General features: G+C 39.5%; 1 protein-coding gene across 14 annotated transcripts in view; it reads left to right on the forward strand.

The window, feature by feature from the left end:
* The first annotated feature begins 66 nt into the window (after positions 1-66).
* Kntc1 (kinetochore associated 1) overlaps positions 67-16,438 on the forward strand; it is an 86,736-nt gene continuing 70,364 nt past the window's right edge. For 4 of the 14 annotated variants that reach the window (XM_087198068.1, XM_087198072.1, XM_087198077.1 and 1 more), the window contains exons 1-10: positions 82-269; positions 3,592-3,756; positions 6,135-6,255; positions 8,341-8,456; positions 8,950-9,028; positions 10,681-10,758; positions 11,938-11,972; positions 12,193-12,303; positions 14,135-14,228; positions 15,936-15,988. In XM_087198068.1, the coding sequence (XP_087054194.1) occupies positions 3,628-3,756; positions 6,135-6,255; positions 8,341-8,456; positions 8,950-9,028; positions 10,681-10,758; positions 11,938-11,972; positions 12,193-12,303; positions 14,135-14,228; positions 15,936-15,988 (816 nt within the window). In that variant the 5' untranslated portion in view covers positions 82-269; positions 3,592-3,627. Of the gene's footprint in view, positions 270-2,090; positions 2,506-3,591; positions 3,757-6,134; positions 6,256-8,340; positions 8,457-8,949; positions 9,029-10,680; positions 10,759-11,937; positions 11,973-12,192; positions 12,304-14,134; positions 14,229-15,935; positions 15,989-16,438 lie in introns of those variants that run through there. The other 10 variants (XR_015446189.1, XR_015446190.1, XM_087198073.1 and 7 more) reach the window with 8 other exon arrangements.

Consider the following 16,438-nt stretch of genomic DNA (forward strand, 5'->3'; position numbering starts at 1 on the left):
TGGTTGGTCTGTCGAAGGCGGTGCGTAGAGCCAGAGAAAAGGGCAGGGCCTAAAATACAGCCTAGAATACAGTTGCTAGATGGGAAGGAAAACAGTTTAGGGTGGGGCGACTTCCTGTTCGATTTTAAAGCAATCTTGGCCTTCTCCGGCCCCCGTAGAAGGGACTGGACGTGATATTCTCCCGCCAATTCAAACCCCAGGGAAGGAACCGTAAGAGGTTGGTGGGGACGAAATACTTGTGTGTTCCCTTTTAGTTTCTTCAGTTGCAGGTGAGGAGGGGCAGTTACGCTTCTTTAGGGAGCTGGGAGTGGGGTAGCAGTGACTTCAGCCTATTTGGGGGTGCCTTCCCTTGTAGACGCTGGTGGGAGAGGTTGGCGTCGGTTCCTGCTGGCAGCCGTGTCCGTGTCAGAGCCTTTTTGTGTGGAAGCCTGATTAACAATGTTTTATCTCGTTTGTCCTGTATAAACTAATCTCTTCTCCATCCCGCTGGGTGTTCTCAAAACGTCAGTCAACCTATCCTTCGTCTGCTTAGTACCGCCCCATCCTGAATTGAGGTCAAAATTTTTTTTTTCCTTCCTGGTACTGGGGGTCGAACCCAGGGCCTCGAGCATGCCAGAGAAGTGCTCTACCACTGAACTACACTCACAGCCCCTTGTTTTATTTTGACATAAAAATGTACAAAGGTATGCTTGTACTCCTAGCACTCGGGAGGCTGAGGCGGGAGGATGGCCGCGGGAGGCCAGCCTGAGCTACACAAGGAGACTGAAAAAAAATTTTTTTTTTTTTGGTACTGGGGATCGAACTCGGATCCTCCCGCTTGCAAGGCAGGCGGCGGAACCACTGAGCTAAATCCCCGGCCCCTGAAAAAAAATTTTTTACCTAAAGTGTACCAATAAATGTTTTGCTATAACATTCCTAAAAAAAATTTTATTTAAAAAATACTTATTTTTTGCAAAGATGTCCAGGCTGGCCTCCAACTTTCTTTTCTTTTCCTCTTTTTTGAGACGGGGACTATATGTAGCCCAGGCTGGCCTTGGACTCGTGGCCATCCTCAGGCTTCTCAGCCTCCCGAGTGCTGGGATCACAGGCGTGCGCCACTTCGCCCCGCTTGGCCTCCAATTTTCTATCATCTTTCCTCAGCCTTCCGAATACCTGGGATAACAGCCAGGCGCCACTGCACCTGGCAAAATCCCTTGTAGTTGAGGTTTTGTTTCGCTCGTCCTACTTTTTCCACACCATATTCCTCTCTCGGTGTGGCCCAACAGCTGCCTTAATTCTCTGCATCCTTTCAGCCTTTGTATTCTTGTTCTCTTTGCCTCCATAGTTGTTCTGCCTGAGCTTGGGATCATTGTTTTCTGCTATTTAGATATCAGATCAAATAACACCTCTTTCCCTTCCCAAAGAGGTCCTGAAGCCACCTTTCCATCATTTATCCAAACGTTTTTTTTCAGAACACTGAGCTCTGTTTATAATTTATGCATTTACTTATTTTTTATTGAGAGCCAGTTTAAAAAGGTTGGGTTCAACACTTTTTTACAAAATAAAAAATAAGTTGTTTGCATTAAATGAATAAAGCATTCAGAATTGCTGGGCACACAAGAACGGTCAATACGTGTTAACTATTTTTTCTCATTCTTCTCGCAAGATTGTAAACTTAATTGGCCAGAGATTTAGCTCAGCAGCTCTGCCTCCTGCCTCTCAAGTGCAAGGTCCCAAGTTTGATCCCTGGTACCAAAAATATAAATAAATAGATAAATAAATAAACGTATTAATGGCAAAGACATTAGATCTCATTCAAACCTGTATTCACATCTCCTGGAACAGCGCCTGGAATATAATAGGCTAAAAAAAACATAGAAAGGGCTGGGGCTGTCCCTTGGCGTGAGGCTCTGGGTTCAATTCCCAGTACAGCAAAAAACCCCCACAAAACTGTTGACCCCAATGTATTCCTCCTAATCTCTAATCTCTTCCCAATTCCCATCCAAACATCAGCCGTAACTATTCTTGTCTCCCAACGTTCTTATATTCGTGTGTGTGTATATATATATATATATATATATATATATTTTTTTTTTTTTTTTTTTTTTTAGGTAGAGTCCTGCCTCAGCTTCCCCAGTTCCCCAGTGCTGGGATTACAGGCGTTGCAGCACCACACCTGGCTTTTTTTCCCCTTATATTCTTTTTTAGGGGGAGGTAAGGGAATCGAACTCAGGACCTTGTGCTTGCCAGGCAGGTGGCGGCACCACTGAACTAAATCCCCAGCCAAGAGGAAAGAGTTTTTACTAAGAGTATAAGGAAAGGGGCCAGGGATTTAGCTCAGTGGTGCCACCGCCTGCCCTGCAAGTGCAAGGACCTGAGTTGGATCCCTGGTACCAAAAAAAACCCCTGACAGAACTCTAGAGACCTTAGATTCCCAGCCCAAATGTTACCTGCTTCCACAAGTAAACGCAACTGAGCACCACAAACCAACCATTGTTCTGAGAACCTTCAAAACAACCCTTTCAGGTCAGTCCAACTATTTCTATTTTATAAATTAGAGAATTAAGGAAAACAAAGATTATTTGTCCAAGGACAGCTCACTAGTCATTGTGAAAGAGCGTGGAGTTAAAAATTGTTTCTAACAATAATTAATTAAAAAATAAAAATTGTCCTTGTGCTATGGATTTTATTTAAACTCTATCACTGAGCTACATTCTCTGCCCTTCCCATAAGATTTTAAAACATCCTTCTTTTTCTTCTTTGATTTTTGAGACAGGATCTCACTGTGTATTTCAGGCTGGCCTTGAACTCAGCAGTGATTCTCCTGCCTCAGGCTCCCAAGTGCTGGGATTATAGGGGAGGGCAACCACACCTGTTGCTGAGAATCAAACTCAGGACCTTGCATTTGCCAGGCAGGCAGGGTGCCACTGAACTACATCTCCAGCCAAAACATGCTTCTGATATCATTTACCAGAAAAATTTCTAATTAAGTGTTTAGCACTCTCTACCAGTCTTTTATCTTAGTACTTATTTAGACCACAGATAATATAAATTATGTAAATCTTTGCTAATGAGATGGTTGCATGACTCCCCTCAGGTTTTAAATGTACTCTTCAGTCCATTTAGAAATCTAGTAGAGTTGTTTTTTTCTCTTCTCTTTGCCTTTAAAACAATTGTATAACAATACTGTGAAAACATGAATGGACTTTCAAAAAAAAGTTTATCTGGAATCTTGAGATATCCCAGACAGTCTCATTTCAGAGCCTGTGCTCTCTATTGCTATACTGATTAAAGGTTTGTTTCAGATGAAAACTTGAGTATAATTTCAAGCTATTGAGCACACAAAGTACTAGAAGCTCTAGGATACACTGGTGATATTGGAATTGTTGATTTGTGTGTTGGTTGTGTGTAAATCAACATGATGTTCTCTGATAATAATCATTTCCATTTTTTTGACTATCTGGTGACCACAGAAATAACATGAATACAAAGAAGTTTTTATGTGTTGATATTAGTTTTTTGGCTTTTTTTTAAGTAAGGTTTTTTATTTACCAAGGAATTGATTTCAAAGCAACAAGACAATTTAGTCTGTAATTTTACTTTTTGTCCCAGGAAAGACTCCTGACTCAGAAAGAGGATATCTGAAACATGTGGAATGATATTGAGCTGCTAACAAGTGATGATACCGGAAGTGGTTACTTAAGTGTTGGTTCAAGAAAAGAAAATGGAGCTGCTTTGTATCAAGTAGATTTGCTTGTGAAGATCTCCTCAGAAAAGGTAATGATTTTGGTGCTTAGGATGTAGCTCAGTGGTAGAGAGTTTGCCTAGCATGTGTGAGGGCTGTGGGTTCAAACCTCCTCTCAAAAAAATAGGTAATGCTGGGACAGGGATTTAGCTCAGTGGTTCCGCCTCCCTGGCAAGCGCAAGGTCCCGAGTTGATCCCCGGTACCAAAAAAAAGAATATCTACACTACCAGTGGAGTTGAAGGCTGAGGCTCTCTGATCATCTCTACCCCTGAGTTATGTAGAAGTTTGAGGTTTACACTTTCCATGCATTTCTTTTACATTTAAACTTCTTTCTTTCTTTTGGTACCAGGGATTGAACTTGGGACCTTACGCTTGCAAGGCAGGCGGTGGCACCACTGAGCTAAATCCCTGGCTCTAAAATTCTTCCTTTTAGTAATTCCACTCTTCTCACCTCAAGGTTTAAAACTTATCTTTTGCTTTTGATAGAAAGTATCACTGTTACTTTTTTTTTTTTTTTAAGTTCTTTGCTTCTGATAAAATATTGATAATGTTGGTGAACTGAGATTTCTTGTAGAGAAAATACGGGTGATCATTTGTTATAGTATTATCCTCCAATATTATACTTGCAGGAATTACAGGCATGCACCCCCATGACTGGTTTGACTTTTTAAAAATGAAGTTCTGGGGCTGGGGATTTAGTTCAGTGGTGCTGCCACCTGCTTCACAAGCACAAGGTCCCAAGTTTGATCCCCGGTACCCCCCCCCCCCGCCCCAAAAATGAAGTTCTATATGTATTCAAAGAATCTGATAGGATCTTACAAAAAGAAAAAATTTTGGGGGGTGTGTGTCGAGGTCTTATTTAATCACTTTTTTTGTTTGTTTGATACCGGGGATCGAACTCAGGTCCTTGTGCTTGCGCAGCAGGCAGCGAAACCACTGAGCTAAATCTCCGGCCCTTATTTAATCACTAAGTTATCCAGGCTTCACTAGAACTTGCTATCCTCCTGCCTCCACCTTCCAGAGTGCTGGGATCTCAGGTATGAACCACCACACCTGGTTTACTCATCGTATTTTGAACATCAATTGTGTCCAGAGCCCTGTGCTAGGTACTTGGACATAAGATGGCATATTATCCCTTCCTTTTAGGAATTTACCTTAAAGTTAGGCAGACACAACATAAACAACAGGAGATATTTAGCTGTGTGAGTCAGCATATGCTGAATGCCACGTGAATGGTACAGACAGTAAATACAGGAACTCAAAGGATAGAGAGCTCATGTTGCTCTGGCAGTTTAAGGAGCTCTTCCTAATGCAGCTGTACTGGACTTGGGCCTTGAGAAGAAGGGGAAGAGCTGGGCGTGGTTGTGCACACCTGTAATTCCAGCTACAACTCAGGAGGCTGGGCTGGATGATCGAAAATTTGAGTTTAGTGGGGCAACTAAGCTAGACCCTGATTTAAAAATAAAAGCTAGAACTTGGGGGATGTAGCTCAGTTTGAGCTCCTGAGATCAATCCCTGGTACTGCAAAAAAAGAGAAAAAAGGGAGTAGAGCAGTTCAGGCAGTGAGAACAGCATTGGCAGATCCCTAGATAGCACAGTTCCTATTGGCAGTGGTGTAACTTTCCACTAGTCAAAGAAGCAGTAGAAAGAGTAGAAGAGAGGTCCAGATGTGGTGGGACTTTGAAGAATTGTACATCAAGAAGGTAACCCTTGAAAAAGGCATAAATTGAAATGATTGGCTTATTTTGCCAGGGAAGAATAAGAGCAGTTAACATTTGCTAGGTATATGCCATGTGTGAAGGTTCTCTTCCAGACCCTTTCTGTGCATTATGTGCATTCATTTGATTTCCATACAAACAAGCATTGTCGATATTACTGTTATTATCACTCCTGCTTTACAGGAATGCTGCTGAGGCATTTGTCCAAAATCACTCAGCAAGTAAGCCTTTGAGCTCTCTGGACGGTAAAGCTGGCCCTGGATAAGTTGGGAAGTGTGGCCAAGCCAGTTGCATTTCCCCAGGGCTTTCCATGGCTGGTGCTAAGCATGCTGCTTTATGCAGGTTCTTTTCTGTGAGGGCATGTGCCCTTCAGCTCACAGTTCACCACTACCCTGCTCTGTAGCATAGCTGTGGCACTGAGACCTCGAGCCAGTTCATTCATTTGTGTTAATGCCTAGCTCCTACAATGTGAGATCAACTCTTTAGGAAAACAAGGGAATCCCTTGCATTTCCCTATCCATCCTGGACTGTTTCCCTGCTCAGAACCCCGGATAGGTCTAAGATAAACCATACAAAGGAAAACTTGATGACTAGTTAGATAGATGGACTGAGGAAAAAATGCCTTTCTGTTTTTTGTTTTTGTTTTGTGGTACCGGGGATCTAAATACTGATCTTGATTTCTCTCCCACAGGCCTCATTAAATCCAAAGATTCAAGCATGCAGCTTGAGTGATGGGTTTATAATTGTAGCAGACCAATCAGTGATACTGCTTGACAGTATTTGTAAATCTCTTCAACTGCATCTTATATTCGGTAAGGCTAATGTAATGAAATACATCAGAAGTATATCTTGCTATTAATTGGTAATAGACTACTGTTTCTTTACTCCGTTATTTCTAATAAGAGTAGACAAAGCTCAAGATAATGTGTCTTTAAAATTTTGAGGCAGGATCTTTTTTTTTTGAGTACTGGGGATCGAACTCGGGACCTTGTGCTTGTGAGGCAGGCAGTGGAACCACTGAGCTAAATCCCCGGCCCTGGGCTTGAACTTTTGATCTTCCTGCCTCAACCTCCCAGAGTGCTGGGATTACAGGCAAGTGCTACCATGCTTGTTTCATGTGTGTGTTTTGGGGGTGTGGGGGAGTGCTAAGACTCAAAGGATACTGCGGTAATCTATTCTCTCATATCTAAGGCGAAACATATCTGTGAAGCAGTAATTTAGTTTACTTGCCTGGTTTTTATTATAATACTGAATATTTGAGCCTGTTTGTGTTCAGGTTCCTGAGTCTTTTATTGTTATTATTTTTTTTTAAGTTTCCAAATCTTGTAGTTTCAATATCAATAGGTATATGAATACTTTTAGAATATGTAGTGCTGTAAAAATCTTATGCATTATTTATGAATTCTTCAAGTGAAAGGACTTTAATTGTGTGCAAACATGAACTTGCAAGTGATTTAAGGAACACATCAGTGATTGCACTGAAGTTAGGTGAAAATATTATGTACCTTTTTTCGTTTGTTTCTTGAGTAGAAATTTTGTGGAAAAGATAAGTGTTGGAGTATTTGTATAAGAGCTTAGCCAAAAAGGAGTGAGAAAGCATGCGTTTGAGAACATAATCTTGATTACAGTGTGGAGGCAAGAAACCCATGTCTGTGAAATACAGTATTAATGTCCCTACCCTGATCAGTGACCAAGATTCACAATTTCCTCAATGATGTAGTGGGCTGTGGTATCCTGTAATTCATTTATGTAAAGATAATTGCTGCTAAACAATTGTAGTTCATATATCAGCTACATATTATTGCTCTTTTTTTTGGTTGTTTTGAGTCAGGGTCTCCCTTTGTAGTTCAGGCTGGCCCTGAACTCACTATGTAGCTCAGCCTGGCCTTGAACTTGTAGCAGTCCTCCTGCCTTAGCCTCTCAAGTGCTGGGATCACAGGCATGTGCCACCATGCCCAGGTTATTGCTCTTATCTCTTATTCTTTCCCTCAGTTTCCACACCAGTTGCCTTGGTCTTCTTGCTGCTGTGCAAACACACAGGCTAGTCCCCACCTGGTGACCCTTGCCCAAACTGTCCACTATCTGGAACTACTCTTCTCTTTATCACTTCAGCTACTTCCTGATCTCCTTTAAGTCTTCCCAGTGCTCTGATTAATACTGTAAAATGCATGGTTCTTCAGGGTCTCTTTGTACCCTCCTCTCCCTTTTGTTTTTTTCCAGAATACTCACCACCTTTTCACACATCTCACTATTTATTATGTGAACCATTTTATCATCTATTTCTGGCTTAAAATAGGAGGTCATGAGCTGGGGATTTAGCTCAGTGGTTCCGCCGCCTGCCTCGCAAGCACAAGATCCCGAGTTCGATCCCCGGTACCAAAAAAAAAAAAAAATAGGTCACTAAACCTGGCATGGTGGTACAGGCCTGTGGATTGTAATCCCAGCACTTGGGAGGCCCAGGCTGGAGGATCCTTGGGAGCTCAAGGCCAGCCTGAACTGCATAGTTAGACCTTGTCTCAAAAAAAACCAAAAAACCCAAAAACAATTCAAGGTCAATGATGGTGGGAATCTTTTGTTATTTTCACCCATGTGAAAAGGTCCCAGAACAATGCTGAGCATGTAACAAGTGTTTGGTAAACATTTGTTGACCTAATCAAAGTTAGCAGTGGGCTGGGGATTTAGCTCAGTGGTGCTACTGCCTGCCTCACAAGCACAAGGTCCTGAGTTTGATCCCTGGTGCCAAAACCAAAGTTAGCAGTATTCTTTTATACTTTTCAATATTTTCACAATATTTACAAGTAGCTTAAATGATAGATTGTTTAGTGACACTTTGCATTTTTTTGTATCAAAAATAATCCTTTCAAAGGAAGCTTGTAATCTTGATTTCAAATTTTCAGATACTGAAGTGGATGTAGTTAGCCTGTGTCAAGAAGGGAAGTTTCTTTTGGTCGGGGAGAGAAACGGCAACTTGCACCTCATTCATGTGATGTCAAAGCAGACCTTACTCACTAATGTAAGATCTTGTTATGTTTTCACTTTTATGTAAAATCTAAACAATCTTTTGGATAACTGGAGCTCTTACAAACTATTTACCTTGGGTTGTAAATGAAAGAATAATTTTTTTTGTATTTAATTTAAGAATCAACCTCAGAAATATATGAAGTAAATGCAAAATTAAAAAATTAAGCTCTAAAGATATTTAGTATGCTTGTCCAAAAGTAATTCTCCATTTTAAAACTAAAGTGTTTGGAATATAGGCAGAGTTATTGCTAATGGTAAATAATAACCCTGTGGTTTAAAGAATATAATCACTCATTGTATTTTTCTAACCTTTTTCTTTTTTTTTTTTTTTTTGTATGGGGAATCGAACTCAGGGCCTCACGCTTTCCAGGCAGGCGCTGCACCACTGAACTACATCCCCAGCCCTTTGTAACTTTTTAAAAAATTAATTTTTTTGGTATACAATATTTTTCTAACTTTATCATTTGAAATTAATTTCTAATTAGGCTTTTATTGAGAAAACTAATAATGAAAATCAACCTACTTACCGGAATCTTATTATTGAAAAAGATGGTTCAAAGGAAGGTAAATATTCTTGAATTTTTTTTTTTTTGGCATGTCTTCTCATACCAAAACCCCCACATTTATGTGTAATCAATGGTATAAATTTCTTGTTAAACTATACAGTGTTAAATTTTCCACTGATGCAAATATTATTATAAAAACAGGGGTTTTTTTGGTACCAAGGATCGAACTCGGGACCTTGCACTTGTGAGGCAGGTGCCAGCACCACTGAGCTAAATCCCCGGCCCTAGAAAGTTTTTTAAGTTTTAGATATTTCCAGAAGATTGGTTCTTTTTTTTTTTTTGGTACCGGGGATTGAACTTGGGACCTTGTGCTTGCAAGGCAGGCGCTAGAACTACTGAGCTAAATCCCTGGCCCCCTGAATAGGTTCTTTTCCTTTTTCCTTTTTTGAGGCAGAGTCTTGCTATGTAGTTCAGGCTGGACTTGAACTCACTATGTAGCCCAGTCTGGTCTCAAACTCCTGGGGATCCTTCTGCCTCAGCCTGCTGAGTGCTAGGATTACAGGCATGTGCCACCACTCCCAGCAATTTTTCTAAATATAATATTCTAAATTTTTTTTTTTTAATATTTAACCCTAGTTTTCTTTTTTATATGTATGTATTTATTTATTTATTTTGTACCAGGGATCGAACTCAGCACCTTGTTGCTTGTGAGGCAGATGTCAGCACCACTAAGCTAAATCCCCAGTTATAATATTCTAAATTTATTTTTATAGTGTAACTTTGTTTTTGTGTTTGTGTTTTTATTTATTTATTTATTCTTGATGGTACTGAGGAACCAAGAGACTCCCACTAAGCTATATATATATATATATATATATATATATTTTTTTTTTTTTGGTACTGGGGATCGAACTCCTGGTCCTTGTGCTTGCAAGGCAAGTGGAAGAACCACTGAGCTAAATCCCCGGCCCCCACTGAGCTATATTTTTAAACAGGCTCTCACTAAATGACTAAATAACGTAGGCTGGGTTTGAACTTGAAATCTTCCTGCCTCAGCTTCCTAGAGTGCTGGGAATATAGGTGTGTGCCCCCATACCCAGCTAAGGAAACATATTCTTTTAAAATGTTTTTCTGGCTGGGGATGTAGCTCAGTACTTACCTAGTGTGTGCAAGGCCCAGGATTCAATCTCCAGTACCTCAAAAATTAATTAAATTAATTTTAAAAAATAAAACTTAGAACCAGGCCTTCAAATGCTAAAACTTAGGTTTCATCAAGAGTTCATTTTACAAAAAAGAAAGTTTTTGTGGGTTTTAGCATACTTGTCATATTTCGATTTCAATAAATGTTACCTGGACAATTATATATCTGAATTTTTTTCTGATAAGGCAAGTTTGGTTTTCAAATAAAAGTTTCAAAGACTTTACCATTGTTTTTATTAAAATAACCAACAAATTTTTGTAAATAAGCTTTAACGATATCATTACAATATTATTTGATTAGAATTTAAATGAGGAAATTGACCTTTTTTTTTTTTTTTTTGGGTACCGGGGATTGAACTTCAGTCCTTGTGCTTGCACATCAGGCGGCAAAACCACTGAGCTAATCCCTGGCCCCAAATTGACATTTTTAAGCTAGTTCAAGATACTGGTTTAAATTTTGTGTCCATGTGCCTTTTAGAGACTCTCATTTTAATATTATTATTTTAATAGGTACCTATTATATGTTGCTTCTTACAAACAATGGATTTTTTTATATTACAAATCTTCAGCTTGTAAAAATTCAGCAAGGTAAGTAACATTATTTTCTTATTGATTTGCAGCAATATTTATTAGTTTTTCAGTTAAATTTTCAAATATTCTCCTTAAGAATATTTTAGTTTAATTGTGTACTATGGTACTGGGTATATATTCAAGTATTCCGAGTATACTTACTTCTTCTGATGGCTGCAATAGAATCTCAAGAAATGTAATTTGGTTACAGCTTCAAGGAGTTTGGAGCTTAGTTGGGGTGAGAAGACATAGGCTAGCACAATAATAAATGCTTTTTGGTGGAGTGAATGAACCTGGAAATGGAAATGACCATATAGGTGTTGATAGTGCAGAGCCATAATTCATTTCAGCCTATGAGATTGAAAAATTGAATCAGAACAAGTATTTAACAAATGTTTCATTTTATTTTAGTTTTTTTGATTTTTGTTTTTTTGTTTTTGTTTGTTTGTTTTTTAAGACAGAGTCTTGCCTTGTGGTTGGCCCTGAACTCACTGTGTAACCCAGGGTGGCCTCAAACTCATCACGATCCTCCTGCCTCAGCCTTCCAAGTGCTGGGATTATAGGCGTGAGCCATCACACCTGGCAGATTTTTGGACTTTTGAGACACTGTCTAGCTATGTAGTTCAGGCTGGTCTTGAATCACCATGTAGCCCAGGCTGTCCTCAAACTTAGGGTGATCCTCCTGCCTCAGCCTCCCAAGTGCTGATATTATAGGTGTGCTCCAACATGCCCTGCACAACAAATGTTTTAAAACATCTATGCTAGGTCTGAGCTAGGTTCTGATTATGTGAAGAGATTTGAGTTCCATAGTTCTTTGTAGTTTTATGAAGAAGCTAGATGAGTAATAAAGGAGCTATTCCAAAACAGTGAGAATTGATGAAACTTTACAGGTGGGACTTGAGAGCTTGAATAAGAGTAGCAGAAGTGGGGCAAGAAGACCCCCTTGGTAGGAAGAAACATGGCTGGGGAGGTACACCGAGGGACTAAGTCAGCTTGGCTGGTTCCCCAAATAGAACGTGTCCTCAGAGTTTATAGCATTAGTCAGTGCTGAAACTGAAAAGTCAGCAGTAACGTATTTCTTCTGTCCTGTGTTCTTTGAGCTAAAATGCAGTAATTTCACTTTGAAACAAAAAGAATGAGTTGAATTATTTTTTAGATTGATACTGTAAGTTTAACCTGCTTTCTTTTTTAATGCAGCGATTGAGAATGTAGATTGGGATACAGCCAAAAAAGTAAGAAAGCAAAACTATGCTATTGTCTTTCAACTTAAATTTAGTATAAATGTAAAATGTTTCTATATGTAATTGACCTACTGGTTAATATTTTAGGAATTACTATAACATTTTAATAACTTATTTGAAAGTATATTTATAGCTGATTGATTTAAGCTGATTCTTGTGCTTTTTTGTGGGGCATAAAAATGTATATAATCTAATTTTTAAAATTTTGCAGTTACAGGGACAGATCAGATCCAGTTTTATTTCTACTGAAAATTACCATACTATTGCTTGTCTCAGTCTTGTAGCCGGAGATTTAGCAAGTGAAGCTCCTGTGATAATTGGGGTAATTCTTTCTATAAAATTTTTGTTTGTTGCCTGAAGTGTTTCTTTGACAGCGTGTTATCTTTTTAGTTAAATTTCAAAGTAATTTGTAACATGTAAGAAAAAGGAAATTATAAAAATTAGTTTAATAAAAATAAAATTAGGTTAATAAAAATTAATTTTTAAAAACCCAAAGTTTCTATCTTGGAAAAATATTGCATCTTTATTTTCAATAGCCTTGCCCTGAAAATTTAGCATTTCTTTCAAGTCTGATTAGACAGATACAACAAAAACAAAACCAGAATGTTCCACAGTTATAGTAATGCTTGTGACTTTGTCACTAAGTAGAAATCAGATTTATTTGTTTGATTTTTTTACAGTGCTGGGAATTGAACCCAGGGCCTTGGACATGCTAGGCAAGTGCTCTTCCACTAAGCTAATCTCCCAGCCTGAAATCACAGGTTGTTGTATTTTTTTGGTACTGGGGATCAAACTCAGGACCTTGTACTTGTGAGGCAGGCACTGGCACCACTGAGCTAAATCCCCAGCCCATTTTTTAAAAAAAAATCACATTATTTTAAAAAAGATTACATTATTGCAGCTATCTTAAAATATTTTTTATACATCACTACTTTAAAATCATAGTGGATGCTGGATGTGGTGGCGCATGCCTGTAATTCCAGCACTTGGGAGACTGAGGCAGGAGGATTGTCTGAGTTTGAGGCCAGCTTGGGGTACATAATGAGTTCAAAACCAGCCTGAACTATGTATTAAGACCCTGTCTCAAAAAAAACAAAAAAAGAAAAAAAAATCATCATGGCTATTCAGTGTCTATCAGAAAGTACATTTACTTTTGGTGACAAACTCAGAAGTTCTCAGGAGCCTACTGTTTTATTTTGGATTTTGCTTTTTTTTTTTTAGTGGGGGATACCAGGGATTGAGCTCCACACCTTGTGTTTGCAAGGCAGGCGGGGTGCCACTGAGCTAAATCCCCAGCCCTGCTTATGTTTGAAAGTAAAAGAAATCCTAAACTTCAGGTGATTTCTGCAAATATGTAAATTTTTTTTCCTATCCAGGTTTACAGATCCTTGTAATCTTGAAATAAGCCAAGTTAAAAATCTCTATTTTAGGCCCAGGGATTTAGCTCAGTGGTTCCGCCACCTGCCTTGCAAGCCCAGGGACCCAAGTTCAATCCCCGGTACCAAAAAAATTTTAAAAATCTATTTTAGAAATGGTCCTAGAGAATAAAAAACCCTGTCTTTTTTTTTTTTAAAACCCTATCTTGTAAGCGGTCCTACTTTGTTCTCAATCTTGGTTGGCCAACCAACTTGCAAGTACTTGTTACTATCCAAATGAGAAAATGGGCAAAATACTGGAAGAGGTCTTAAAGTTCATACTATGTCTTTTTAGGGCAAGATCCCTGAATATGCCTACTCCTTATTAAATGTTATTCATGTAATAACAATGAATATCAACATTCAGTTCTTCTCATTCTCTCCTGAAACTAAGAGGAACTGGGAGATAAAAGCTAATTGGACTTGAATATGTCAATTTTGGGGGGAGTACCAGGGATCGAACTCGGGTCCTTGTGCTTGTGAGGTGGGCAGCGGAAGCACTGAGCTAAATTCCTGGCCCACCCGGCCCATATTACTCATTTAAAAATGTATTTACAGGGCCAGGGATTTAGCTCAGTGGCACTGCACCTGTGTTGCAAGTGCAAGGTCCTGAGTTCGATCCCTGGTAACACAAAAAATAAAAAAAGAGTAATATACACAGTTTTCATGCACCTACTTTGAGAAGTATTCAGATCTTAGAACCAAATTTACGACTGTTGTACTATTTTTGCTTTTTAGGGAGTTGGTAATTGTGTATTCTCAAAATGGAAACCAGACTCTTCCAAAAAAGAAATGACAGTTAAGAACCTTGTTGATGCAGAAATTATTAAAGGTAAAATGAGTTAATGAAACTATTTTCTGTAATTTTTTTTTTTTTTTGATACCGGGAATCAAACTCAGGACCTTGTGCTTGCAAGGCAGGTGGCAGAACCACTGAGATAAATCCCTGGCCCTTTCTGTAGTGATTAACAAGTTGTAATGTTCATGTTAATATACTTGGGCTAGTATATGGGCTTTTTACCAATCATTCTTTGAAACAAGCCAGATTTTTTTTTTTTGGTACCGGGAATCGAACTCTGGACCTTGTGCTTAGATTATTCGATTATTGTCTGTAACGTGACTGTTCTTGACATGTTGCAGTTCTTACTTTGTTTTGGAGAGTTTATATTTTAATGGTCATTCAAAAATATTAGAGGCAGGAATAAATGAAAATGGGAACATTTTTTTCTTTTGAAAATGGGAACTTTTAATTTAGATGTTCTGGGTGTCTCATTATGCAGAGTGACAGCTGGGGGGCATCTGCTTGGCCAAGTAGATGTGCAGGTGATGGTCTGAGGTGTCACTGGCAAGCTAGGAACCATGGAGATGGCCTAAGTGACCCCCAAACTATACACTGATTCTCACCTCAGTGATACAGAGGTTCCTACAGCATATGCAAGATAACTTCCACACCTTACCCGACCAGATCTCTGGAAGAACTGATGATATGTGTATAGTCACAGTGATGATCTGGGGAAAAGCATCACTTCATGGTGCAGGCTGGGGTGGAAGAACTGGAAGGGGAAAGCAAGACACCTGCCACTCAAAGGAGTTGAAGTCGCTGATAGTTTACACTGAAATCTGGAAAACCATTTTCTCAAGCCAAGAGACAACTGAATGACTTTTTGCAAATAACTGCCATATGTAGACAGGTTAATACTGTAAAGTGTGGGGGCTCTTTTGGTGGGGAGGGAACTTGTTCAGTTGCTTTAACGTTTTTTGTTTTTGTTTTGTAAGATAGGGTCTCGCTATGTAGTTCAGGCTGGGCTTGAGCTCACTGTGTAGCCCAGGCTGTCCTGGAACTTTAGATGATTCTCCTCCCTCAGCTTCCTGAGTGCTGCTGGGATTACGGGCGTATGCCACCAGCTAATGTTCTTAATTATTAAATACTAAAGCTTTGGCAGTTCCTGCATATTATGTCAGATTTTTTTGTTTGTTTTGTTTTTTTGAGACAGGGTCTTGGTATGTAGTTCAGGCAGGCCTTCAACTTATTACGTAGCCCAGGCAGGCCGCATGGTGATCCTCCTGCCTCAGCCTCCCAAGTGCTGGGATTATAGGCATGTGCCACCATGCCCAGCCAATTGTCAAATATTTTTTTGTGGTACCAGGGATTGAACTCAGGACCTTGCAGTTATGAGGCAGGCGCAGTGCCACTGAGCTAAGTGCCTGGCCCTGTCAGACATTTTTGTTTTGTTTTGGGTTTTTTTGGGTAGCGGGGATCGAACTCGGGTCCTTGCACTTTCGAGGCAGGCAGCAGAACCACTGAGCTAAATCCCCGGCCCCCAGACATTTTCGTTAAGTCATTTTTTTCTTCTCCTTTTGTGCTAGTTGTTTGATAACAGCTACTGTATAATTTTGTTAGATAGATAGTAAATCCTTCAATTATTGTTTAAAAAGTAAATGTAGTTCTAGCTTTCTAGAAATATGATTTTAATTTTAGTATGGCTATATAGGTAGCATGAAAATAAAATTCTTAGACATCTTGCTTTCTCTTTTTTAGGTGCAGTGAAATTTCAGCTGATAGACAATCTACTTTTCGTTCTTGATACTGATGTATGTTTCTGATATTCCTTTGCCAGTGTTTTCACTTGATATTATGTTTTTTGTTTATTTGTTTGTGGAGCTGGGAGTGGAACCTGGGAACTCATGCAAAGCAAGTGCTTTACCACTGATCTGTACCTCTAGCTCCAATGTTACTTTTAAGAGAAAAACTATTGTCAAACTTACAAGAGCCCAGGGGCTGGGGGTTTAGCTCAGTGGTTCTGCCGCCTGCCTCGCAAGAGGAAGGACCCAAGTTCGATCCCTGGTACAAAAAAAAAAAGATATGGAGGATACAGGAGCCCAGCATAGTGGTGCACACCTGTAATCCCAGCACTTGGGAGGCTGAGGGAGGAGGATTACCAAGTGTTTGAGGCCAGCCTGGGCTATATACTGAGTTAGGGCCAGCCTGAACTACAAAGGGAGAACCTGCCTCAAAAAAAAAGAAAAAAACTTTCAAGGCCA

The sequence above is a fragment of the Heterocephalus glaber genome, unplaced genomic scaffold (assembly GCF_053883595.1).
Source record: "Heterocephalus glaber isolate CG9 unplaced genomic scaffold, H.glaber_assembly_v1.0 deba00001687, whole genome shotgun sequence".
Lineage (NCBI taxonomy): Eukaryota > Metazoa > Chordata > Mammalia > Rodentia > Bathyergidae > Heterocephalus > Heterocephalus glaber.